The sequence below is a fragment of the Rhinoderma darwinii genome, chromosome 1, assembly GCF_050947455.1.
Source record: "Rhinoderma darwinii isolate aRhiDar2 chromosome 1, aRhiDar2.hap1, whole genome shotgun sequence".
NCBI classification, from domain to species: domain Eukaryota; kingdom Metazoa; phylum Chordata; class Amphibia; order Anura; family Rhinodermatidae; genus Rhinoderma; species Rhinoderma darwinii.
This window is the reverse complement of record NC_134687.1, coordinates 644,367,646-644,395,318: the sequence shown is the minus strand read 5'-3', so window position 1 is coordinate 644,395,318 and position 27,673 is coordinate 644,367,646. Positions and strand designations below refer to the sequence as shown.

Below are 27,673 nucleotides of genomic sequence, written 5' to 3'. Positions count from 1 at the left end.
ATTGGCTTAAAAGCAATCAAGCTAGTTTTCTTTTGCAAATGTAAAGCTGACTCACCAGCAATATTCTAGCAGTGTAATTTGTTTCTTCCCAGCTCAGTTGCATCCATGTATTTTGAACTCTTTCATTATGGGCAGCTGTGTCATGTGATCTCAGTCTGACCACCAGAATAGACTGTGCTATGTGTAGACAGGAGATCATTTCACTTGTGTGTCTGTCTTCCTGTGAACTACAGGGTTACATAACCACCAATCAGGTCTGAGAACCCTCCCAGCTCCACCCTCCACATTCCTCTGTATGTCCACCATGCATATAGTGCTGCTGAAGAGATTTTTTCTTTCCTATCTAAGGGAGCAGGAGTGCAGTGATATAATAGGTGATTCCACACAATGATTAGCTGCAGTTATTAAACTCCCCTGACTCACGCTGTCTATACTATCTGTGAGTGTTGTGTGCAGAGAGTCCAGTGTATTTCTTTAAGATGCTGCTCACTGTCTCCTCTTGTAAGTACTGGAGAAAAATATCACAAGCCGGAGGCAGAGGAGACAGGCTGAAGCTGCATCACTTAGGATACACTAAAACTCTAGTGTCAGGATAGCAGTTCTATGTCACTGATCCATCACTTGCTGCACTTAGATAGTACTCAGAGCAGAGCAAGTGCAGTGTGGTGTGACTCCTCCCCCTCTGCAAAGCCTGAAGCATCATGGGAAATGTAGTATGCATTAGGGGAACCATATCAAAGGGGAAGATGGCAGTCAACCCATAAATTATGTTGTGCCTGCTATCGCTGACTGCCGGCACATCTTACTTACTCAAAAATAGATATTGGGATGCACTCCTCAATCTATTGGAGTGGTGCTAGTAAGGTAGGGACGAGAATCCCACAATATTGGAAATATATAACCCCAGCACACACAGAGGTACACAAGAGATCCAGATGCAAACAAATTTAAGTTTTATTGCAACAAAAGTTGGTAAAGTTGAGGTAGTAAGCGACTTGGTAAAGACGTTTCGGCCGAACCTCGGCCTTTGTCACTGTTCGTAGATAACACTGGTATGGGATGTCCGCCGGATACACAGGGAAGATCCGGAGGACATCCCATACCAGTGGTATCTACGGCTCTTAATGCCGGCGTCTCCCTCCCCAGAGACAACTGCACATGTGGCTGCAGCTTCCCCACTGAATCATCTAGGGTGGACGCGTGCTTGTTCCCAACCTTAAAAGGGCCAGCGCCACACCTGTTCAAAGTTCCCTAGTCAATCCCTAATACATCCGTGACTTTAAGAAGGGCTCTGCCCTTCCTCTCCTTGCCGGATCATTGTTGTGTCTGCCCATGTTAGTCTTTGCAAATGGTCCCTTAGTTGTATCCTGTATCTGGTGTTCCTGTATCTCATATCCAATAATTGTGTTTGTTCCTGTGCGCAATCTGGTGTTGGAGTCGAGGGTGCCATCTGTGGCAAGCGTCATCTGTGCCAAGTATCATCTGTGACAAATGTCTGTTACGCTACGTGTCTGCTACGCCTAGTGTCTGCCACGCCGAGTGTTTGCCAAATCATCTATCCAGGTACCCTTGTCCTAGAGACTATTATTGACTATTGTTTGGCCAGCTGCTACTCCGATATGTCGAAGCGGCCTAGTGGGTCCACTTACCCCATAGCCATGACAAATCAAATACACAGGTATACACAAGAGCCTCTACATTATACTTTAATAGAAGCCTATGCGGCATTATGTAGGAAAATAAAATTGCTGCAGTGCCTTAACTATGGCGACTCAGATTGGATACTTGAATATGTGTTTATTCATCCCTAAGGATTTCAGGTATTTCCCAATTTTCTTGGCTCTTTGAAATCAGTTTGAAACGTCTCCTGATCGCCTGTATTTCGACGTTAATTTAACCTTTTCCCCTTTTTTATCTCCTTCCTTCACCCCTTTTCAGGGAAGTTTATCAGCATACATTTCAACAACAAAGAGGAAAACAATCCATATGTCTGAGGTTTAAGTAAACCAATTTTTTCTAAAACATCTCTAAGGATCGAATCACACTTTTATGAAAAAATTATTGATGCATTTTATTTAAAAAAAAGCCAGGAGTGGTTTCAAGACAGGAATAGAAAATATAAAGTAAGAATTTATACTTCTTTCTGCTGGATTTACTTCAGGCTTTTTTCATGTGATTTTTTTTAAACATAGTGCATCAAAAAATACATAAAGATATACTCACTCAAAGCAATTTTGCAGCCAAAATGTCTGAATGGAGCTTGTAGAATCAACCTAACGCAGATAAATGGAACAATCTTCAGTTACAAATATGCCATGAGTGAATAAAGCGAAAAAACGATTCTAATAATTTGTACCAATTGTGGAGAACCTGATTCTAATTTTAGGTCTATTAAAGTCGTGATAAATATGACATTTCCTTCAATTGTAAATTCACAGATATTTTTCCTTTTAATTAATTATTGCAAAAACTATTATTTTCTTATTGTCTGTTTTATGTCTGTGAAGAGCCTGATGTGTGTTAAAAACTTATTTTGCTTTTATAGCATTTATCACATTCCAAACAAAAATATGATTTCTTCTCCATGTTTATTCTCTGATGAGTTCCCAAATATTATTTCCTTGGAAAACCTATTTCATGCATAGAACATCAAAACAGCTTCTCCCCTGTGTGACTTCTCTAGTGAGTCCTAAGTCTGGCCTTCGTAATAAAAAAAATTCCCACAATCCGAACATGAATATGGCTTCTCTCCTTTGTGAATTCTCTGATGTGTAACGAGACTTGATTTTTGTGTAAAACATTTCCCACATTCTGAACATGAATATGGCTTCTCCCCTGTGTGACTTCTCCCATGCAAAACAAAATTTGATTTATTTGTAAAACATTTCCCACATTCTGAACATGAATATGGTTTCTCACCTGTGTGAATTCTCTGATGTATTACAAGACTTGATTTCTTTATAAAACATTTCCCACATTCTGAACATGAGTATGGCTTCTCTCCTGTGTGAATTCTCTCATGTATAACAAGATATGATTTCTTTAGAAAACATTTCCCACATTCTGAACATGAATATGGCTTCTCCCCGGTGTGAATTCTGTGATGTGTAACAAGATTTGATTTATCTGTAAAACATTTCCCACATTCTGAACATGAATACGGCTTCTCTCCAGTGTGAACTCTCTGATGTGTAACAAGGTTTGATTTGACTGTAAAGCACTTCCCACACTCTGAACAGGGGTATGGCTTCTCCACTCTGTAACTTGTGTGTGAAAAATGACCTGAGCTTTTTGTAAACTGTTTACCACATTGAAATCTTTTACCCCCTCTCTGAGCTGTACTTGTGGTAATAATCTGTGATTTGTCAGGAGAAGATTCATCATGATTACGAGAATTATATAATAGATCTGTACTCTGAAGTCCTGGATGTATATTAATGGTAGTGAGATTTTCTCCTTTAGAGTGCTGAATGATATCTTCATCTTCTGCTTTATAATTTAGAAATAACACGAAGTTCCCCTCAGAGTTCATGCTGGGATTATCTGTTAGGATTAAAAATAAATTTTTGTTTTTTTTGTCTTTTTTTTAAGCCATAAAGTTGACATAATCATAACAATCCAATTACGCTGGAAACACACATGTTTTTTTTTTAGTCAAAGCCAGAAGTGGATCCAGCAGGAAGGAAAAGTATAAGCCATACCTTATGAGTTATTCCCTGGCTTTGGCTAAAAAAAACACCAAACAAACTGCACCAGAAACTGCACGTGTGATTCAGCCGTATAAAGTTTTATATAACACTTTAAAATATATTGATGATAAAGTACAGGATTCTGTTCTACACAGTCACCACTTTTATTACATAAACCTTTACTTTAGGTGTTTCGCAAGAATGAAAGCAAAGTGGAAGTGAAATGTAAAATTTTCACTTTTATTTTCCCCAGAAATTAAATTTTAATATACACTACCGTTCAAAAGTTTAGGGTCACTTAGAAATGTCCTTATTTTTGAAAGAAAAGCCAGTTTTTTTCAATGAAGATAACATTAATCAGAAATACACTCTATACATTGTTAATGTGGTAAATGGCTATTCTAGCTGCAAACGTCTGGTTTTTAATGCAATATCTACATATGTGTATAGAGGCCCATTTCCAGAAACCATCACTCCAGTGTTCTAATGGTACATTGTGTTTGCTGTGTTAGAAGGCTAATGGATGATTAGAAAACACTTGAAAACCCTTGTGCATTTATGTTAGCACCGCTGTAAACAGTTTTGCTGTTTAAAGGAGCTATAAAACTGACCTTCCTTTGAGCTAGTTGAGAATCTGGAGCATTACATTTGTAGGTTCGACTAAACTCTCCAAATGCCTAGAAAAAGAGAGCTTTCATGTGAAACTCGACAGTCTATTCTTGTTATTAGAAATGAAGGCTATTCCATGCGAGAAATTGCCAAGAAACTGAAGATTTCCTACAACGGTGTGTACTACTCCCTTCAGAGGACAGCACAAACAGGCTCTAACCAGAGTAGAAAGAGAAGTGGGAAGCCCCGCTGCCAAACTGAGCAACAAGACAAGTACATTGGAGTCTCTAGTTTGAGAAATAGACGCCTCATAGGTCCTCAACTGGCAGCTTCATTAAATAGTACCCGCAAAACGCCAGTGTCAACGTCTACAGTGAAGAGACGACTCCGGGATGCTGGCCTACAGGGAAGAGTGGCAAAGAAAAAGCCATATCTTTAGACTGGCTAATAAAAGGAAAAGATTAATATGGGCAAAAGCATTCTATCTGTAATGGAGTGGCCAGCGCAGTCACCAGATCTCAACCCCATAGAGCTGTTGTGGGAGCAGCTTGACCGTATGGTACACAAGAAGTGCCCATCAAGTCAATCCAACTTGTGGGAGGGGCTTCTGGAAGCATGGGGTGAAATTTCTCCCGATTACCTCAGCAAATTAACAGCTAGAATGCCAAAGGTCTGCAATGCTGTAATTGACCCCAAACTTTTGAACGGTAGTGTATATTTATTTTCCTGTAATACAGCAGGTGCTCACAGAGAAACAGAACTCAATCTTTATTACACTGATTCTACAGTTTTTAGGAATATCCCATATGTGGCCCTAGTGTGCTACTTACTGAAGCACAGGTATAGAAATGAAGGAACACCTGGTGGATTTTGGGGCCTCTTTTTTTATTAGGAAGTTTTCCTAGGCTCATTATAGGGTTGCAGAGGGCTTGAGGAGCCAAAATTTAAGAAACACCCTTGGATTTTGCTTGGTAGTAGTTTTATTTGGTGTTTTACTGGTAAATAAGTTTATAATGTGGGGACATACTTAAGCAGTGACGAGTACATAACACCATAATAAGAGGGTATAATAATGGGGCAAATAATAAAATTAATAATCCATAGATGTGCGGTACGCTGTGAAGCAATCCTTTATGCACAGGCTAGTGTCGCACTGATAGATGTCGTCCATTCAAATTCCTTTTTTATAACACACTGCACCTTATTTGGGACCTCTTCTTCTTTGTAGTTTAGGAAACTTTGCTGGGAAAGTGTTGCCCTGGTATAATAAAACCCTTGCTTCTAGTAGATTTGCTCACGCCCATATATTAAGGCCCAAATATTAGGGCCTTGATAATCACCTCTTAAAACTGAAGGACTGTTACCCCTTTTAAGATGTTCCCCTCTGGCCTGCAAGATCAGGAAGATTTATCCCACCTTTTATTATTTTTCCATCATAGCCACATGAGGGCTATTTTTTGCGGCACAAGCTGTCGTTTTTATTAGTACTAATTTAGAGTACACGTGACTTTTTGTTAAATTTTTTGTGAAGAAACGTGAACAGACAAGAGCAATTGTGGCATTTTTTATTATTTTTTTTACGGCATTCAATGTGCAGCTTCGGAACAGATGGACTAATCACATAGATCGACGGTTGGTACCAAAGCTAACTGGTCTCCGGCCGGCTAGCAGAACATCAGCTGTCAGTAAATGTCCACCGTGCGATCTTGAGCAGGGACAGTCTTACTGAAGTCACTTGACGTACATGCACGTTGTTTTGTGTTAAAGATGTAGAACAGTGAAATTGAATAAACAGAGAATAGTAAAGAAGCATTATGACATTTTTGGTTCAGCTGTTACGCATAGCAGTTATGAACCTCCTCCAAGATTAACTGTGTGTCCAACATTAGTGGTAGTGATACCACATATTAAGTAGTAGATGAAGGTGATGAAGCTCGCTTACAGGGGTGAAGAGACTCCATCGCCTTCTGTGGGTCATCTAAGAGCCACGTTTTCCCATCAAGTGAGAATCTCAATTTAGAAGGATATTGGAAACTAAAACAGATGTTCTTTTCCAGAAGAATTTTGCAGACAGGATTGAATCCTCTGCATTTTGTCACCACCCCAGTAGTAGAAAAGTCCCGAAACAGGAGCAAACGTTGAATTTTATGGACTAAAGGTTGATCGAGCCTGATTCTGGGGGCTCTTTCAATGGCAATAGCACCAGAAGTCGTCACAATATTCAGTGCCTGAGGGAGCCATGCAGAAGTGACCTGGAGCAATTTGATAGGTCATACAGATTGTGGTACACTGATGAGGCGTAGATATCTTTCTTTCTTTATTTATATTACTTATATAGCACCAACATATTCAGCAGCACTGTACATAGGTCCTCAGTCACTGTCCCCATTGGGGCTCACAATCTAAATTTTCTATTGGTATGTTTTTGGGGTGTGGGAAGAAACAGGAGTGCCCGGAGGAAACACACGCAAACACGGGAAGACCATACAAACTCAATGCAGATGTTTTCCTTGGTTAGCTTTGAACCCAGGACCCAAGAGCTGCAAGGCAAGAGTGCTAACCAGTGAGCCACCGTGATGTCATTTCTACAAACTATTAAGTCCAGAGAGAATTTGAAAGTAGCCAGACGAGAATCTATCGCCATCATCAATAGCGCAGTAATCATAAATTATTTTCGTCCATATACGGATACGGATGTGATGAAGGATGTGGGTGCATCTTAATGAGGAAAATTCTCCCAGGGTGTTGTAAATCTGTGGGGTGTGTTGAGCAAGGATAATGAAGGACTCGTCAATATGCCTAGAAGCTCCACCAGGTCCTGCAGATTCACAGCATCCTGGACCCGATTAGAAAGGACTGTGGGTGTCAGTAGTCCTGTGGATTAGACTATGAACAGAAAGCTCTCTAAGCTACACAAGGTCTTGCCTGTTTCTCAGCCCACCAATGCATTGCTGATTTCACCGGGTACTTTGCCCTGGATCATCCATGCTGGTTAATGGAGCCGCTTATTTCTTAGTGCATGGGAAAGAGTGTCATGTGAGTATGGCACGTGCTAGTAGTGCAGGTGCCATGCTGTGCATATGATGCGGGCAGCGACCTTCGAGGATGGTGGAGAGCTTGTCCTTGAGAAGCAGGATCTTGTCCGTCATGCTCCTTTTTCACCTACTGGTGGGATTATTTAGGGGCTTTATTATAGTCCAGATTCAGCAGCTCTACTAAAACGTGGTCGATGCGAAGCGACGCCTACTGAAAGTCAATGAAGCGACGCCTACTGAAAGTCAATATCATTTACTGGGGGGGGGGGGGACACCAGCAAATTCGAAAGCAATTTTTTCTGAACTTTGTTTTTAACTTTTTTACACAAAACACAGTGCAGTATAATTAATGTACAGGGTGGGCCATTTATATGGATACACCTAAATAAAATGGGAATGGTTGGTGATATTAACTTCCTGTTTGTGGCACATTAGTATATGGGAGGGGGGAAACTTTTCAAGCGGGGTGTTGACCATGGCGGCCATTTTGAAGTTGGCCATTTTGTATCCAACTTTAGTTTTTTCAATGGGAAGAGGGTCATGTGACATCAAACTTATCGAGAATTTCACAAGAAAAATAATGGTGTGCTTGGTTTTAACGTTACTTTATTCTTTCATGAGTTATTTACAAGCTTCTCTTTGTTTACAGCCATTGACATGTCGCAGAGGTTAACACGTGAGGAGCGGATAGAAATTGTGTTGATGTCTGGTGAACGCAGTACCCGGGTCATTGCAGCAGATTTCAAAGCAAGACACCCTACGAGACCACCCATCTCCCATGCTACAGTTTGCAAACTGCTTGCCAAGTTTCGTGAAACTGGTTCAGTGTTGGATTTGCCCAAATGTGGACGCATGAAAACTGTCACTAATGAAGAAACATCAGTGGCTGTCCTAGCTTCATTCAGCAAGAGCCCACAGCGTAGCACTCGCTGCATGTCACTGGAGAGTGGCGGATATTAGCCACTCACAAATGGCACCCTTACAAACTCCAGCATCTCAACGAGGATGACACAGATCGGCGCACTGAATTTGCAGAATGGGCAAAACAAAAATTGGAACAGGACCCTCAGTTTACACAGAACATTTTGTTCAGTGATGAGGCAAACTTTTATGTGAATGGTGAAGTTAACAAACAAAACCTCCGCTATTGGTCTGACACTAACCCACATTGGATAGATCCCTCCAAGACTGTTGGAACACAAAAATTGATGGTATGGTGTGGTATATGGGGTACAAAGATAGTGGGGCTATTCTTCATCAATGGAAACCTCAAGGCCACGGGATATCTGAAATTGCTACATGATGATGAGTTTCCCTCTTTATGCACTGAAGCTGGCACGTTCCCTGAGTTTGTCCAGCAAGATAGTGCACCACCACATTATGGGTGTCAGGTCCGAGCATTCCTAGATGAAGTTTCCTGGAAAGTGGATTGGTCGTCGTGGGCCAGTTGAATGGCCCCCTAGGTCTCCCGATCTGACCCCCTTAGACTTTTATCTTTGGGGTCATCTGAAGGCAATTGTCTATGCTGTGAAGATACGAGATGTGCAGCAACTGAAACTACGGCTACTGGAAGCCTGTGGTAGCATTTCTTCTGAGGTGTTGCTATCAGTGTGTGAAGAGTGGGAGAAGAGGGTTGCATTGACAATCCAACACAATGGGCAGCACTTTGAACACATTTTATAAGTGGTCAGAAACTTGTAAATAACTCATGAAAGAATAAAGTAACGTTAAAACCAAGCATTGTTTTTCTTGTGAAATTCTCGATAAGTTTGATGTGTCACATGACCCTCTTCCCATTGAAAAAACTAAAGTTGGATACAAAATGTCCGACTTCAAAATGGCCACCATGGTCAACACCCAGCTTGAAAAGTTTCCCCCCTCCCATATACTAATGTGCCACAAACAGGAAGTTAATATCACCAACCACTCCCATTTTATTTAGGTCTATCCATATAAATGGCCCACCCTGTATATTGATTCTATGGGTCATTACGATATATTTTTTTTGGGGGGGTGATATAGGTGAAGAAAAAAGTGGAGTCATCAGGAGGCGCTGCTACACACGGGATACATGCAAACCTGTGAACAGTAGTAAATCACGTATGCAGTTGAAAGTTCCAAAGGTTTATTGTAGAAACAAATGGCAACGCGTTTCAATGCTGGAACAGCATCTTCATCAGGCCATAAGACCTTCGATATACAAGGTCTTAAATACTAAATTGCTAGCAGAGAAAAACCGCCAAAGAAACGGAGGTCAGAGGGCAATGATGACGTCATTACCGGGATCAAACGGTCCAGGGCGTATCATTTCCATCAGGAATACATATTTAGATAAAACAACACAAACAATGTAGTACATCCACAATAAACACTGTTAAAATGCAACAACGCTTATTAATACGAAAATGAATACAAAATAAATGAATATAAAATATTTTCTCAGTTATTAATACAAAACTATATAAGGATTGAATAATATATAAAAACTGGTACAATAAATGAATTATGTTAATAAAAGGAGGATGCAGAAAACGAATAAAAAACTTTAGCAAGGTGCCATGGGTTGCCAGGCAACGCAAACTGTGTCAGTGAACGTACCTGAAGAAAAAACAACAGGTTATGACTAGAGATGAGCGAACCGGGACAACCGAACCCGGTTTCGGTCCGAACATCGTGAAAAGTTCGGTTCGCAGCGAATCCGAACTTCACCGGGTTTGGCCGAACACGTTTTGACCGAACCCGGCTTATGAGTCACTGATTTTCCGGTACGCGACATCAGGAGATAGTCACTGTCCAGGGTGCTGAAAGAGTTAAGCGATCGGCAGTAACTGTTTCAGCACCCTGGACAGTGACTTCCGATCACAAGATACATCAACGTGTAAAAAAAAATAGAAGTTCCTACTTACCGATAACTGCGTGCTTCTTCCTCCAGTCCGACCTCCCGGGATAACGATTCAGTCCAAGTGACTGCTGCAGCTAATCACAGGCCGATCACAGGCTGCAGCGGTCACATGGACTGCCGCGTCATCCAGGGAGGTCGGGCTGGATGCCGAAAGAGGGACGCGTCACCAAGGCAACGGTGACGCGTCCCTCTCTTGACATCCAGCCCGACAACCCTGGATGACGCGACAGTCCATGTGACCGCTGCAGCATGTGATTGGCCTGTGATTGGCTGCAGCGGTCACATTGGCTGAAACGTCATCCAGGGATGTCGGGCCGGATGTCGAGAGGGACGCGTCACCAAGGCAACGGCCGGGAGGCCGGACAGGAGGAAGAAGCAGGAAATTCTCGGTAAGTACGAACGTCTTTTTCTTTTTTACAGTTTGCTCTATATTGTGATCGGAATTCACTGTCCAGGGTGCTGAAAGAGTTACTGCCGATCAGTTAACTCTTTCAGCACCCTGGACAGTGACTATTTACTGACGTCGCCTAGCAACCCTGCCGTAATGCCGGGTGCACACATGTAGCCACCCGTCATTACGGGAGCTCCATACATGATTTATTATGGGCTTTCTTGAATTACAGGTTCGGTCCGAATCGAACTTTTTCAAGAAATTCGGCGAACCAGCCGAACCGAACTTATCATAAGTTCGCTCATCTCTAGTTATGACTGCGAAACTTGTCTACGAACAGGACAGAAGGGGAATGTATAAGAGAACAAGACTTCTAAAAGGTAAGCTGTTCCCGACAATGATACTACTTTTGTAGCTACTCAAGGGCTGATTCAGATATGTCATTTAGACCGTCTGGTTGGAGGGTCTGCAATTTGAAAATCCAATAATTTTCTCGTTGTTTCAGCTTACAGAATCTGTTAGTAACGTTATGGAGAATGTGTTCTATAGGGGTAATGACGATGTTACTAAATTGGCTATTATGTGCAGAGGCAAAATGACGGGAAACACTGTGTTTCATGAAACCCGTATTTACATTAATTCTGTGATGGTTAATCCTCGTACGTAGGCACTGTGTTGTACGACCGACATACTGCAAGCGACACGGACAGTCCAACATATATATTACATAGGAACTCCCGCAATTAAGGAAGCTCCTAATAGGAAACGATTGATTTGTTACTGTGGATGTATATGTACTTTTTTTGTGTGCTATATTAGTACAGCACACACAACGTTGACGACCACATTTGAAGGAGCCAAGTGTCTTTGGAAACATAGTAAGACACAGAGTTTCAGAGCTCCTTATTTTACTGGGTGCTAAAATGTTTTTTAATGACCTTGAACGTCTGAATGTGATTATCAGTCTATCGGGTAGCTCGGTTTTCAGGTAGGGATCACTCCTCAAGATATGCCTCAGATTCTGTAAGCTGAAACAACGAGAAAATTACCTTTAGAAGTCTTGTTCTCTTATACATTCCCCTTCTGTCCTGTTCGTAGACAAGTTTCACAATCATAACCCGTTGTTTTTTCTTCAGGTACGTTCACTGACACAGTTTGCGTTGCCTGGCAACCCATGGCACCTTGCTAAGTCTTTTATTTGTTTTCTGCAAAATTAAGCATATTGTGTTAAAGAGGCTCTGTCACCAGATTTTGCAACCCCTTTCTACTATTGCAGCAGATCGGCGCTGCAATGTAGATTACAGTAACGTTTTTATTTTTAAAAAACGAGCATTTTTGGCCAAGTTATGACCATTTTTGTATTTATGCAAATGAGGCTTGCAAAAGTACAACTGGGCGTGTTTACAGTAAAAGTACAACTGGGCGTGTATTATGTGCGTACATCGGGGCGTTTTTACTTCTTTTACTAGCTGGGCGTTAGGAATGGGAGTGTATGATGATGACGAATCAGCATCATCCACTTCTGTTCGTTAACACCCAGCTTCTGGCAGTGCAGACACACAGCGTGTTCTCGAGAGATCACTCTGTGACGTCACTCACTTCCTGCCCCAGGTCCTGCATCGTGTCGGCCACATCGGCACCAGAGGCTAGTTGATTCTGCAGCAGCATCAGCGTTTGCAGGTAAGTAACTACATCGACTTACCTGCAAACGCCGATGCTGCTGCAGAATCAACTGTAGCCTCTGGTGCCGATGTGTCCTCGCTCGTCCGACACGATGCAGGACCTGGGGCAGGAAGTGAGTGACGACACAGCGTGATCTCTCGAGAACACGCTGTGTGTCTGCACTGCCAGAAGCTGGGCGTTCTGAAGAGAAGTGGATGATACTTCTCATCAGAACGCCCAGCTAGTAAAATTAGTAAACACGCCCAGATGTAACACACATAATACACGCCCAGTTGGACTTTTACTTTAAACACACCCAGTTGGACTTTTGGAAGCCTCATTTGCATAAATACGAAAATGGTCATAACTTGGCCAAAAATGCTCGTTTTTTAAAAATAAAAACTTTACTCTTATCTACATTGCAGCGCCGATCTGCTGCAATAGCAGATAGGGGCTGCAAAATCTGGTGAAAGAGCCTCTTTAAGTCCGCTTCCTCCTTTTATCTGTATTATTAACTGAGAAAACATTTTATATAAATTTATTTTGTATTCATTTTGTATTAATAAGCGTTGTTGCATTTTAACAGTGTTCATTGTGGATGTACTACATTGTTTGTGTTGTTTTATCTAAATATGTATTCCTGATGTAAATTATACGCCCTGTGACCGTCTGATCCCGGTAATGACGTCATCATTGCCCTCTGGCCTCCGTTTCTTTGGCGGTTTTTCTCTGCTAGCAATTTAGTATTTAAGACCTTGCATATCGAAGGTCTTATGGCCTGATGAAGATGCTGTTCCAGCATTGAAACGCGTTGCCATTTGTTTCTACAATAAACCTTTGGAACTTTCAACTGCATACGTGATTTACTACTGTTCACGGGTTTGCATGTATCCTGTCTGTAGCAGCGCCTCCTGAAGATTGCACTTTTCTCTTCACCTATATCACTATTCACTACGGTCTCCTGAAGCATCACCGGGATCGAGTCTTGGCAGCAGGACACACATCATTCAGAGCTTTCCTTCATCCTTTACCTGGATAGTAGTTTATTGGTCTTCTCTACTATCATCCACCAGGGTAACCTGCACTATCTGGCGCCGGGTTTAATTTTTATTAAACTTTATTCAAGTTAATAATCCTTATTTTAAACCTTTATGGACAAAAACTACTGACTGTATCACTGACAAGTATGCGAATAAGCAGTTACCGGTGGCAAACCTGGGCCCTATGCTGCAATGGTAACTCATCGGGGGCGCTGATAGGCAGACAAAGGAAGCTCCCTCTCTCTGTTACACTCCTTAGTTTCAGCAGCTGAAGATTAACCAAAACATCAAAGGTGTTAAACTGCCGGGATCAGAGTTCTCTCCAATCCCGTCACTTGCAGAAGGAGCCCAACTGTGTATAAGGCCTAATTCACAGGAACGTATTTTATGCCAATGCTGTCCGTTGAAATAAACTGACAGAACACTGACCCATGCAGTACAATAGGTCTATTCAGACATCCGTGTTTTTTTTACGGAGAGTGTATCCGTTGCATGCAACTCACCGCATGCGATATTCTAGTCTGTTTTTTGCGGACCATGTCACTCATTGAAGTCAATGGGTGCGTGGAAAACAAGGACTACACACGGATGACATCTGAACCAAGGATAAATGTTCATGAAGAATGCTGGAAGAAGCTGTGCTATGAGGGGGAAATCGTCCAAGTAAGATATGATGATCCCTTAGTCCCACATGAATGCCATTCTTTCTACGATGAAATTCTAAAGGAAAGGCCCTGAAATGGTTAGTGAAGTACAGGAGAAACCTTTCGAACTGCAAATAGGAGAAATGTCTGATACCATAGAAGAGATGGGACGTGGGAATACGAGTCTTTAAAATCTATGGTGTACATTACTGCATGCTTATTTATTAGAGGAATGGTTGCTCGGAAAGATTCCATCTTGAACCATCTGTATTTTGTCAACTTGTTCAAGTATTTGAGGTTTAATATGGTTCCGTATGAACTATTCTGTTTACCGGCTAGAAAGAGTTTTGAGTAATTGCCTTTGAATTTAACCCCTTAAGGGCGCAGCCTAGTTTGGGCCTTAAGGCTCAGAGCCCATTTTTCAAATCTGACATATTTCACTTTATGTGGTAATAACGTCGGAATGCTTAAACCTATTCAAGCGATTCTGAGATTGTTTTCTCATGACACATTGGGCTTTATGTTAGTGGTGAAATTAAGGACGATATATTCAGTGTTTATTGGTGAAAAATTGCAAAATGTATAAAAAAAATAAATGTATAAAAAATAGAATTTTTCAGAATTTAAATGCATCTGCTTGTAAAACAGATGGTTATACCACCCAAAATAGTTACTAGCTCACATTTCCCATATGTCTACTTTAGATTGGCATCGTTTTTTGAACATTCTTTTATTTTTCTTGGACGTTACAAAGCTTAGAACATAAACAGCAATTTCTCATATTTTTAAGAAAATTTCAAAAGCCTTTTTTTTAAGGTACCTGTTCAGTTCTGAAGTGGCTTTGAGGGGCCTATGTATTAGAAACCCCCATAAAACACCCCATTTTGAAAACTAGACCCCTCAAAGTATTCAAAACAGCATTTACGTTTATTTAACCCTTTAGGCATTTCACAGGAATTAAAGTAAAGTGGAGGTGAAATTCGCAAATTTCATTTTTCTTGCTGAATTTCAATTGTATTATTTTTTTTTCTGTAACACAGAAGATTTTACCAGAGAAACACTACTAAATATGTATTGTCCATATTCTGCAGTTTTTAGAAAGGTCCCACATGTGTCTCTAGTGCGCTCGTGGACTAAAACACAAGCCCTAGAAGAAAAGAAGCACCTGGTGGATTTTGAGGCCTCTTTTTTATTAGAATATATTTTAGACTGCATGCCAGGTTTGAAGAGGTGTTGAGGTGCCAAAACAGTAGGAATCCCCCAAAAGTGACGCCATTTCGGAAACTACACCCCTCAAGGAATTCATTTATGGTTGTTGTTACCATTTTTACCCCACAGATTTTACATGGCACGTATTTGAATTAGGCTGTGAAATTTAAAAAAAATGACATTTTTTCCAATAAAATGTCATTTTTCATAAAAATTTCTTATTTTCACAGGGAACAAAATACCCCATTTTGTTGCCCAATTTCTCCTGAATGCAGCAATACCCCATTTGTGGCGATAAACTGCCGTTTGGGCCCATGGGAGGCCACAGAAGGGAAGGAGCGCTGTGTGTTCTTTGAGGTGCAGATTTTGCTGGATTGGTTTTGGGGTGCCATGTCGCATTTGCAGAACCCCAGAGGTATCAAAGCAATGGAAACCCACCAGAAGTGACCCCATTTTGGAAACTACACCCCTCAAGGAATTCATTTATGGGTAATGTGACCATTTAGACACCATAGTTTCTTCACAGAACTTATTTGAATTGGGCTGGGAATGAAAAAAAATATTTTTTCCAATAATATGTCGTTTTAGCTCAAAATTTCTTATTTTCAAAAGAAATAAAATACTCCATTTTGTTGCCCAATTTGTCCTGAGTGCAGCAATACCCCATTTGTGGTGATAAACGGCCGTTTGGGCCCACGGGAGTGCTCAGAAGGAAAGGACCACCATTTGGCCTACTGGGGATTTTCTGGTGCGAAGTCATGTATGCAGAAGCACCTGAGGTACCAGTACAGTTGAAACCCCCAAGAAGTGACCCCGTTTTAAAACTACACCCCTTAAGGCATTCATCTAGAGGTGTAGTGAGCATTTTGACCGGAGACATACACCCCATAAACTGTAATGTGGGTTCTCCTGGGTACGGTAATACCCTACATGTTGCTGTTATCAGCTGCCTGGGCACAAAGCAGGGCTCAGAAGGGAAAGATGAGGGGATATGCTGTGCGGAGTGCATCAGGGTAAGTAAAACTGGCGTAGATTAAAAATCAAGAGATGTATGATACATTTTAAAACACTTTCATACAGAGCCTTAGTTTTTCAGGAAACGTGTCACATTGATATATTGTGTCCTCCCTTATCCCCCTCTTAGAACAGACTTTGCACCTCTTTTGAATTTTTCCTTTCTTGCCAGTTTGGGGAACTTCTCCTGGAAAGTGTTGCCCTGGTGCGATGTGTGTGCGCCCCCCCCTTCCTGGTCCCTAAAAATTAGTTTCTTGATAACCACGTACGCATTGTATAATGCCATCGGTATGATGTGCACGGCCAGCTTCTTATATCACACCGCATGGCGCTGTAGGGCTTCAGGGCTTGATCTGACAAGTCCACCCCTCTCATGTACCTACTGTAGTCCAGGATGCAGTCTGGTTTGGGGGTCTCTGTACTGGTACCTCGTACAGGTACATGGGTACTGGTGTGGCCATGTATTGTTGTCAATACAAGTATATCTCTCGTCTTGTACTTGACACACAATATGTTGCTGCTGAATTGTGCCTCTCTCTCAACCCTTCTGAGTGTTTGCCCAAGCAGAGTCTTAGGGAGGCCTCTCAGATTTCTTCTAGCAGTGCCGCATGCCACAGGACTTCTGGAAGCGAGGTAGTTGAAGAGTGGGAAGCTGGTATAAAAATTATGTAGGTGGAGGTGGTAACCCTTGTCCAGAGGTGGGTGCACCATATCCCAAACAATTTTTGCATTAACGCCCAGTAAAGGGGGGGGGGGCATTCTGGGGGCTGAATACTGGTGTCCTTCCCTTCATATATCCTAAATCTGTAGGTATACCCTGATGCACTCTCACACAGCTTATACATCTTCACGCCATGCCTTGCCCTCTTACTCGGCAGGTACTGGCGGAATTGAAACCTCCCTTTAAAATGTACCGAGGACACATCAATAGAAATACAATTCTCGGGGGTGAATGCTTGGGAAAACCGGGCACTGAAACGATCTAATAGGGGTCTCCGTTTATACAAACGGTCAAAACTGGGGTCATCTCAGGATGGGCACGGCTCATTATCAGTATAATGTAAGAAGCGAAGTATTGCCTCATTTGTATTTTTTTTTAGGTTCCAGTTCAGTTCTGAAGTTGCTTTGAGGGGGCCATATATTAGTAACCCCTATCAAACACCCCATTTCAGAAACTAGACCCCTCAAAGTATTCGCAACAGCATTTAGAAAGTTTATGAACCCTTTAGGTGATTCACGGGAATTTAGAGCAAAGTAGAGGTGAAATTTACATATTTATTTTATCAGAAAATCCTTTTTATACCATTTTTTTTTATAATACAAAAGATTTTACCAGAGAAACGCAACTCAATATTTATTGCCCAGATTCTGCAGTTTTGAGAAATATCCCACATGTGGCCCTAGTGCGGTAATGGACTGAAGCACCGGCCTCCGAAGCAAAGGAGCACCTAGTGGATTATGAGGCCTTTTTATTAGGCACCATGTCCGGTTTGAAGAGGTCTTGTGGTGCCAAAACAGTGGAAACCCCCAAAAATTTACCCCATTTTGGAATCTAGACCCCTTGAGGAATTCATTGTAGTTTTCATGGGGTGCATGCAACTTTTTGATGAGTTTTTATTCTATTTTTAGCTGGCGTGGTGACTAAAAAACTGCAATTCTACTATTGTTTTTTCATTCTATTTTTTTTACAGCGTTCACCGTGTGCTATAAATGACATTCACTTTATTCTGCGTGGCGATTCGATAACGGCGATACCAGATGTTTATAGTTTTTTATGTCTTATGGCGTTTGCACGATAAAATACTTTTTATAAAAAATCATTCACTTTTTGTGTTACCTTATTCTAAGAGCCAGAAATTTTTTATTTTTCCATCAATAAATCCGTGCGAGGACTTATTTTTTGCGTAACGAACTGTAGTTTCGATCAGCACCATTTTTAGGTACATGCGACTTTTTGATCTCTTTTTATTCCATTTTTTGGGAGGTGAAGTCACCAAACAATTGTGATTCTGGTACGGTTTATTATTTTCTTTTACGGCTTTCACCGCGCGGGATAAATAACAAAATAATGTTGTAGTTTAGGCCGTTACGGACGCGGCGATACCAATTATGTATAGTTTGTTTATATATTTTTATTAATAATACTGATAAGGGAAAAAGGGGGATTATTACTTTTAAAATGTCCCACTAGGGGACTTGAGGACAGGAGGCCCTGATTGCTATTCTAATACACTGCACTACATGCGTAGTGAAGAGTATTAGAACGGTCTGATACTCACTAGCCATTGTTAGGTGTCCGGTTGCCATAGTCACCATTGCTGGCCGCTATCGTGTTGCAGGCCGGCGATTGTAGCTTAACCCCTACAAAGCCGCGTTCGGTATTGAACGCGGCTTTTAAAGGACGGGTGTCGCAAATTTTTTTTTTAGATAATATTGCTTCTAGTATGTTATTCAAATACATTTTATTTATTTGTGTGTTTGTGTTTTACTTTTTTCTAACTTTTACTTCACTATGGGGGCTGACATTTTGTTTTTCATCTGTGTATGTGTCGATTAACGACACATACAGAGATGGAATACGGCAGCTACAGTGCATAGGAGTCAATGAACGGGAGCCGTTCCATTGACTCTTCTCTCTGGCTCTGTACTGCACAGATGCAGGTCAGAGTCACACAGCAGATCAGCTGTTTGCAGGGAGATAGCAGGCGCCATACTGAAGACCAGCTGAACTGCAGGTAAGGTGTGTGTCTCTGTCTGTCCGACCCTCTCTCACAGACCCCCGCTCTTGTGACCCCGACGGGCCCCTCCCCCAAACGGGCCCCCCCTTCGACGGGCAGGAGACTCTGTATAAAGGACACATGATGTAACTGTCCTGGGAAAGCTGGGTGACAATATGCCCCCCAGTTTTCCCAGACCCCTGAACGATAAATCTCTCAATCTCTCTAGTTGTGCTGAGACTGAGAGGTTCATTAGTCACATCCGCAAACAGTCTCAGCACAACTAGAGAGATTTACTGTTCAGGGGTCTGGGAAAGCTGGGTGACCACCATTACACCTCCTACTGGAGTGTGAGAGGTTCATTAGTCACATCCCTAAACAGACTCCAGTAGGAGGGGTAATGGTGGTCACCCAGCTTTCCCAGAAGCAGATATAACCAGGAAAGGGCAGGATGGACGGGCTGAGGGTGCACAGAGTTTTTGGTGATACCCCTCTGTCATGTGATCGGACCTAGGTTACCGGTTCATCAGACGGGGTTCATGTGACAATAAATCTGTCCATAACAAGAGACAGTGGACTCAGGACAAGCCCTGCCCTCATGCCGTAGTTGTGTGGTTCTGTCTGCAGTGATGGCGGTGGGTGGCTCTGACACCCGCCTCCCCCGTCGGGTCATCTCAGGACAGAAGGGGTGTCCGGATTGGAGACACAGCGCCGCACCTGTCCTCAGGTTGTGTCTGGTATTGCAGTTCACCTCCATTGACATGAATAGGACAGAGCTGTAATACCACACACGACCTGAGGACAGGTGCGGCGCCATGTTTTCCTGGACGACCCCTTTAAGACTTTTCCTGTGTGTGTGGCAGAGCGGAGTGTGCACGGGCGCCGCTGATACTTCATAGCCACTTATCAGCGGTTTTGAAGAATCAGCGGCGAGCACCCTCCCCCACACACACACACACACACACACACACAAATCCCTCCAAACACGCAAAATCAAGTGTAATCAAGCATTTTTTTAATGTGTTTTTTTGCACGTAAAATGTGCAAAAAAAAAACATGTCAAATACATGGCGTGTGAACCGGTCAACTGAAAAGTCATTCACTTCCATCAATCTAAGGCTGGGTTCACACAACCTATTTTCAGGCATAAATGAGGCGTTTCACGCCTCGATTTACGCCTGAAAAGACTGCTCCAATACGTCGGCAAACATCTGCCCATTCATTTGAATGGGTTTGCCGACGACCTGTAATTTTACGCGTTGCTGTCAAATGACGGCGCGTAAAATAACAGCCTCGGCAAAGAAGTGCAGGACACTTCTTTGGACGTAATTGGAGCAGTTTTTCATTGAATTCAATGAAAAACAGCTCCAAATTACGGCCGTAATTGACGCCTCGCAAGACGCAAGTACGAGCAATTACGTCTAAAATGACGGAGCCGTTTTCTCCTGAAAACAGCTCCGTAATTTCAGACGTAAATGCAGTTAGCGTGTGCACATACCCTAAGGGTAAGGCCACACACAATGTTTTCAGCTAAAAAATCGGAAGCAGAACGCCTACAAGCATCTGTCCATTGGTTTCAATGGGAAATATGGCGTTCTGTTCCGACAGGGCGTTTTTTACGTGGTCGTTTTCCAAAAACGGCACGTAAAAAGACGCCCGACAAAAATGAAGTGCACATCACTTCTTGGGCCGTTTTTTGGAGCCGTTTTTCATTGACTTTATAGAAAAACAGCTCCAAAAACGGCCGTTAAAAAACGCGAGTTTGATAAAAAAAATGGCTGAAAATCAGGAGCTGTTTTCCCTTTGTTTAGTAAGCGTGTGAACATACCCTTAGCCTTTTGGTGTGTCCTATAACTTCTGCCAGCTGCAGAATCACACCCAATATGGCTGCCGGACACTGCTTAGCAATTTGAAGCCACCTTTTCCTGGCTTGTAGGAGGGAGGGGTGAGATTCGCTCCCACATTTACAGCAGCTGTGAGTCAGGTTGCTTTGCCTTATTCACCTTGCTGTAATTCTGGGAAGTGCTCCCCCTGGTGGCCAACATTGGAAAACATGTCAAATTGTTATTTAATTTTTAATACTTTCCACCATATGGAAAAAAAATAAATAAATAATACACCAAAAAACGTAAAAAATATAATAGAAATAAGTAACGACACTTTAAAAAAAAAGGTTTAATTCGCGACACATTCCCTTTAAGGGGTTAATCAGCGGGGACACAGCGATCGGTCCCCAATGTTGGAGCTGCGACAGCTGCTGTACGAGACAGCAGCTGTCACAGCTCCTGCATGTGTCGGGAAGACGGCCGAAATGGCCATTACTCCCGCGACGTAATATTCCGTCGCTGAGCGCAAACGGCATGGTTAGCGCGGCGGAATATTACATCGCTGAGCGCGAAGGGGTTAAAGAATGTGGTTTCTGCCTTTTAATAATGTCAGAAAATCGCTTGACTGAAGTTGAGTAATCTGGAATTTATCTGGAGTAAGATTTTCAAACTTCTCGTGACATATTGTACTTTATGTTAGTGGAAAAATGTGATCAATAAGTACAGTATTTGTTTGTGAAAAACACCAAACTTTAGAGAAACTAGAAAAATGCTAATTTTTGCTAAAACTTTAATGTATCTGCCTGTAAAACAGTGTGAAAGATGGTTTATTTGCTTATAATCTCTGTATTAAATGACATTATGAATTACCATGCAGGATGCCGAATTACTAAAATATGTATTCTCCATGTAGTCTTTATATGATGTGAAAGTGATTAAAATAATGTTTAAAATGATTTCATTTCGTGCAGCGGCCATCTTGTCTGGAGTTCCCATCTTGGTTCTTTTGTAGTGAATAAGAAAGTCATTGTTCCTTTAAGACAAGTATATTAAACGCTGATTTCGTATGTTTCTTAGTTAGTTATCTTTGACCTTGGTTCCCATACAAAGCTTGCAGAGAAGGGACAGTGTAAAGGATCTGCCAGACACAGCATCTGTGTCGACGCCCGTGGTTAATCAGTCTGCATCTGTGCCTAGGTCCGATAGAGTGACTCCATCTGCCACCACTCAGGCTGGGAGGCTGAGGAGAGGGAGAACCTATCACAGCCTGACCAGACGGAGCTAGCTCCCGCCCTCGGTCTATTTATACCTTCATGTCCTGCTCTTCCTTTGCCTGTGATTCTGTCTCATTTCCTGGCTCTACTGTTCCTGCTAGTACTATTGACCTCTGCTTCAAATTGACCCTGGGTTTACGGACTACGCTCCTGCTCTGCGTTTGGTACCTCGTACACTCCCGGTTTGACTCGGCTCGTTCACCACTCTTGTTGCTCACGGTGTTGCCGTGGGCAACTACCCCATTTCCCTTAGCTTCTGTGTACCCTTGTCTGTTTGTCTGTCGTGCACATATTGAGCGTAGGGACCGTCGCCCAGTTGTACGCCGTCGCCTATTACGGGCCGTGCAAGTAGGCAGGGACTGAGTAGCGGGTAGATTAGGGCTCACCTGTCTATCTCCCCACCCCGACATTACAGAATTACAGGCCCATATACCCTTTTCTACCCTGGTTCCTACACAACTATGGACCCCCTTGAGACCCTGGCTCAGCAAATGCAGTGTCTCTCCCTACAGGTCCAAGCACTGGCTCAGAGGTGCAACCAGCCTGATGCTAACCAGGTAGTACCCTCCATCTCACCTCTTGAACCCCAACTCAAGTTGCCTGACTGGTTCTCAGGGGAACGGAAGAATTTTTTTCTCCTTTCGGGAGTGTTGTAGGCTCTATTTCCGATTAAGACCCCACTCCTCAGGTTCTGAGAGCCAGCGAGTGGGTATAATTATGTCCCGGCTCCAGGACGGCCCCCAAGACTGGGCCTTCTCCTTGGCTCTGTTGACCTTTTTTTTCCTGAACTCGGGCTCATCTATGACGAGACTGACAAGACTGCCTTTGCCGAGTCAGCTGGTGACCTTACGTCAGGGTAAGAGACCCGTTGAGGAGTACTGTTCTGACTTTAGGAAGTGGTGCGTTGCTTCTCGGTGGAATGACCCTCCCTTGAGGTGCCAGTTTAGATAGGGTTTGTCGAACGCCCTGAATGACCAATTAGTTAGCTATCCCTCTTCTGACTCTCTAGATCAGGTTATGGCTTTAGTGGTACGTCTTGACCGACGTCTCAGGGAATGATGACTTGAACATTTTTGTGCCTTCGCCTCTGGCTCCCACATGATGGCTCCCGAGGTTCCGTTGCTTCGTTCTTCCATGGGAATCTCGGATGAACCAATGCAACTCGGGGCCTCCGTGTCTCGCCAACAACGTAGAGAGCTCCACAGGAAGAATGGTCTCTGCTTCTACTGTGGGGATGAAAAGCATCAAGTGAACAACTGTCCTAGGCGTAAGAATAAGCAGCCGGAAAACTTCCGCGCCTAAGTGACAATCGGGGAGGTCGCTTGGGCGCACAGGTATTTCCCGTAAATATGAAACCTAATAAGATCTTGCTTCCCTTTCAGGTCTCTTTTGAGGGTAGGTCTGCCACCGGCGGTGCCTTCGTGGATTCAAGGTCTTCTGCTAATATTATGTCTGTGGAATTTGCTATGTTTCTAGCTATGCCATTGATTGATTTGCCTAAACCTGTCCCGATAGTGGGTATCGACTCCACTCCACTTGCTAATGGTTATTTTACGCAGCATACCCCTGTTTTTGAACTCATTGTTGGCTCCATGCATTTGGAGCAGTGCTCTGTACTGGTGATGCAGGGATTATCGTCCGATTTGGTTTTAGGCCTTCCCGGGTTGCAGATGTATAATCCCATGTTTAACTGGAATACTGGGGATCTTACCAAATGGGGTAATGAATGCATGAAGTCCTGTTTTTCTGTTAATTTTATTTCTCTCCCTGAGGAGGTGAACACTCTAACGGAGTTTATTCAGGACTTCGCTGATGTTTTTTCTAAAAAGGCCTCCGAAGTGTTACCTCCGCATAGAGAATACGATTGCGCAATCGATTTGGTACCAGGAGCTAAGCTCCCTAAGGGTAGGATTTTTAATCCCCCTTGTCCCGAACGTGAGGCCATGAGAGAATATATCCAAAACAAAGCCTGGCCAAGGGTTGCATTCGCCACCCTCTACTTCTCCGGTAGGTGCTGGCTTCTTCTTCGTAGGGAAGAAGGATGGTGGTCTTAGGCCGTGCATCGATTACCGAAACTTGAATAAGGTCACTGTAAGGAACCAGTATCCCCTCCCTTAGATTCCTGATCTCTTCAATCAGGTTCAGGGGGCCCAATGGTTTTGTAAGTTTGATCTTCGGGGGGCTTATAACCTTATCCGAATCAGAGAAGGGGATGAGTGGAAGACTGCGTTTAACACGCCCGAAGGTCATTTCGAATACCTCGTCATGCCCTTTGGGTTGTGTAATGCTCCCACGGTCTTCCAGAATTTCATAAATGAGATTTTAAGAGACTACCTGGGGGTATATCTTGTAGTGTACCTTGATGACATACTTGTGTATTCCAAGGACTGGTCCTCCCACATTGAGCATGTCAGGAAGGTGCTCCAGGCCCTTCGGGAAAACAGACTCTTTCCTAAACCCGAAAAATGTGTGTTTGGGGTACAGGAGATACCATTTTTGGGTCAAATCCTCACTCCTAATGAATTCCGCATGGACCCTGCCAAGGTTCAGGCTGTGGCTGAATGGGTCCAACCTGCCTCCCTGAAGGCGTTACAGTGCTTCCTGGGGTTTGCTAATTATTACAGGAGATTTATTGCTAACTTCTCGGTCATCGCTAAGCCTCTTACGGATCTTACTCGCAAAAGGTGCCGATCTCCTCCACTGGCCTCCGGAGGCGGTCCAAGCTTTTGAGATCCTTAAGAAGTGCTTTATCTCTGCCCCAGTGCTGATTCAGCCTAACCAAATGGAGCCATTCATCGTGGAGGTTGACGCCTCCGAGGTCGGAGTGCTGTCTTGTCCCAGGGTACCAGGTCCCTCACCCATCTCCGTCCCTGTGCCTACTTCTCCAGTAAGTTCTCACCCACTGAGAGTAACTATGATGTGGGAAACCACGAACTCTGCCATTAAATGGGCATTTGAAGAGTGGCGCCACTTCTTGGAGGGGGCTAGGCACCAGGTAACGGTCCTTACCGACCACAAGAATCTAGTTTTCTTAGAATCTGCCCGGAGGCTAAACCCGAGACAAGCTCGATGGGCGTTGTTTTTTTTACTAGATTCAATTTTGTAGTCACCTATAGGGCTGGCTCTAAAAATATTAAAGCTGATGCACTGTCGCGTAGCTTCATGGCCAGCCCTCCTTCGGCTGCTTGTGTTTTGCCCCCAGGTATAATCATATCCTCTGTTGATTCTGACTTAGTCTCCGAAATTGCGGCTGATCAAGGTTCAGCTCCCGGGAACCTTCCTGAGAACAAGCGGTTTGTTCCCCTGCAATTCCAGCTAAGGGTACTCAGGGAAAATCATGACTCTGCACTATCTGGCCATCCAGGCATCCTGGGTACCAAGCACCTCATTGCTAGAAACTATTGGTGGCCTGGGTTGCCTAAAGACGTTAAGGCCTACGTCGCCACTTGTGAGGTTTGTGCTAGGTCCAAGACTCCCAGGTCCCGACCCGCGGGCTTACTATGTTCTTTGCCCATTCCCCAGAGACCTTGGACCCATATCTCCATGGATTTTATCACCGATCTGCCTCCATCCCAAGGCAAGTCGGTGGTGTGGGTTGTAGTAGACCGCTTCAGTAAGATGTGCCACTTTGTGCCCCTCAAGAAACTACCCAATGCCAAGACGTTAGCTACCTTGTTTGTCAAACACATCCTGCGTCTCCATGGGGTTCCTGTCAATATTGTTTCTGACAGAGGGGTACAATTTGTTTCATTGTTTTGGAGAGCTTTCTGTAAAAAGTTGGAGATTGATCTGTCCTTCTCCTCGGCCTTCCATCCTGAAACTAATGGCCAAACTGAGAGGACTAATCAGTCTCTAGAACAATATTTAAGGTGTTTTATCTCTGACTGTCAATATGATTGGGTCTCCTAGATTCCCCTCGGTGAATATTCCCTTAATAACTGGGTCAGTAACTCGTCAGGGGTCTCCCCCTTTTTCTGTAATTTTGGGTTTAATCCACGGCTCTCCTCCGTTTCACCTGGTGGTTCCAACAATCCCGAGGTAGATGTAGTTCATCGGGAACGGTGGGCAGTCTGGGCCCAGGTCCAGAAGAACCTAGAGGCATCCCAGAGCATACAAAAGACTCAGGCATATAGAAGACATTCTGCTAACCCGTTGTTTGTGGTCGGGGATCTGGTGTGGCTGTCTTCAAAAAATTTGCGTCTTAAAGTTCCGTCCCAAAAATTTGCTCCCCGGTATATAGGGCCGTACAAGCTCATTTAGTCCTTAACCCCGTCTCCTTCCGGCTGTATTTACCCCCGTCTTTTCAAATATACAACGTGTTTCATGCCTCCCTCCTGAAACGCTGCTCCCCGTCCTTGGCTACGTCGAGGAAACCTCCGGTTCCTGTTCTCACCCCTGACGGGGTAGAATTCGAGGTGGCCAAGATTGTGGACAGCAGGATGGTCCAAGGCTCCCTCCAGTACCTGGTCCATTGGAGAGGATACGGGCCTGAGAGGACAGGACTTGGGTACCTGCCCGGGATGTTCACGCTGGGGTATTGCTCAGGAGGTTCCATCTTCGGTTCCCCAATAAGCCAGGTCCACCTAGGAAGGGTCCAGTGGCTCCTCATAAAAGGGGGGTACTGTAAAGGATCTGCCAGACACAGCTTCTGTGTTGACGCCCGTGGTTAATCAGTCTGCATCTGCTCCTAGGTCTGATAGAGTGACTCGATCTGCTACCACTCAGGCTGGTAGGCTGAGGAGTGGGAGAACCTATCACAGCCTGGCCAGACGGAGCTAGCTCCTGCCCTCGGTCTATTTATACCTTCATTTCCTGCTCTTCCTTTGCCTGTGATTCGGTCTTGTTTCCTGGCTCTGCTGTTCCTGCTAGTACTATTGACATCTGCTTTAAATTGACCCTGGCTTTACGGACTACGCTCCTGCTCTGCGTTTGGTACCTTGTATACTCCTGGTTTGACTCGGCTCGTTCACTACTCTTGTTTCTCACGGTGTTGCCGTGGGCAACTGCCCCATTTCCCTTAGCATCTGTGTACCCTTAACAGTTTGTCTGTCGTGCACTTGTTGAGCGTAGGGACCGTCGCCAAGTTGTACGCCGTCGCCTAGGACGGACCGTGCAAGTAGGCAGGGACTGAGTGACGGGTAGATTAGGGACTCACAGGTCTGTCTCCCCACCCCGACATTACAGACAGGGATTGACATGGGAGGGTGGCAAATATGCATGTGGGAATGCCTCCCCATCTTACAGGAATATTCTTGCCTAGAGAGATAAGGCACCTGAAAACCTGATGTGTGAAGAATTATAATGCTGTATCTGGAATGTATCGTACGTCTGTAATTGGCTGAATAAGAGTTATTGTCACATTGCTTCTGATTGGTTAACCTCAAGTCTACACTCCATTTGAATGATATTATAATTGAGTTTGGCAATAAACGTCCAGAGAAGTATTTTGAGAATACCAGCAGCGTCTGTGTTTTATTTCTCCTCTCTCAATATATATCGGTATGAAATCTCCTGATTAGGATGCTGGATAAAGTGCCCGGCGTGAGTGTCTGTTGGAACACTCGTCTAAATTTCAGTCCAATATATTTTGAGACATTGACTTCCATGACAACAGATAGCAATACCACACAAAATAGGTACTAATTAACATTTCACATATAT

General features: G+C 43.5%; 1 protein-coding gene across 1 annotated transcript in view; it reads right to left on the bottom strand.

Moving 5' to 3' along the window:
* Positions 1-925: 925 nt before the first annotated feature.
* LOC142668212 (uncharacterized) overlaps positions 926-27,673 on the bottom strand; it is a 51,602-nt gene continuing 24,854 nt past the window's right edge. The window contains exon 6 of the mRNA XM_075847083.1: positions 926-3,543. Within this exon, the coding sequence (XP_075703198.1) occupies positions 2,690-3,543 (854 nt within the window). The 3' untranslated portion in view covers positions 926-2,689. The remainder of the gene's footprint in view (positions 3,544-27,673) is intronic.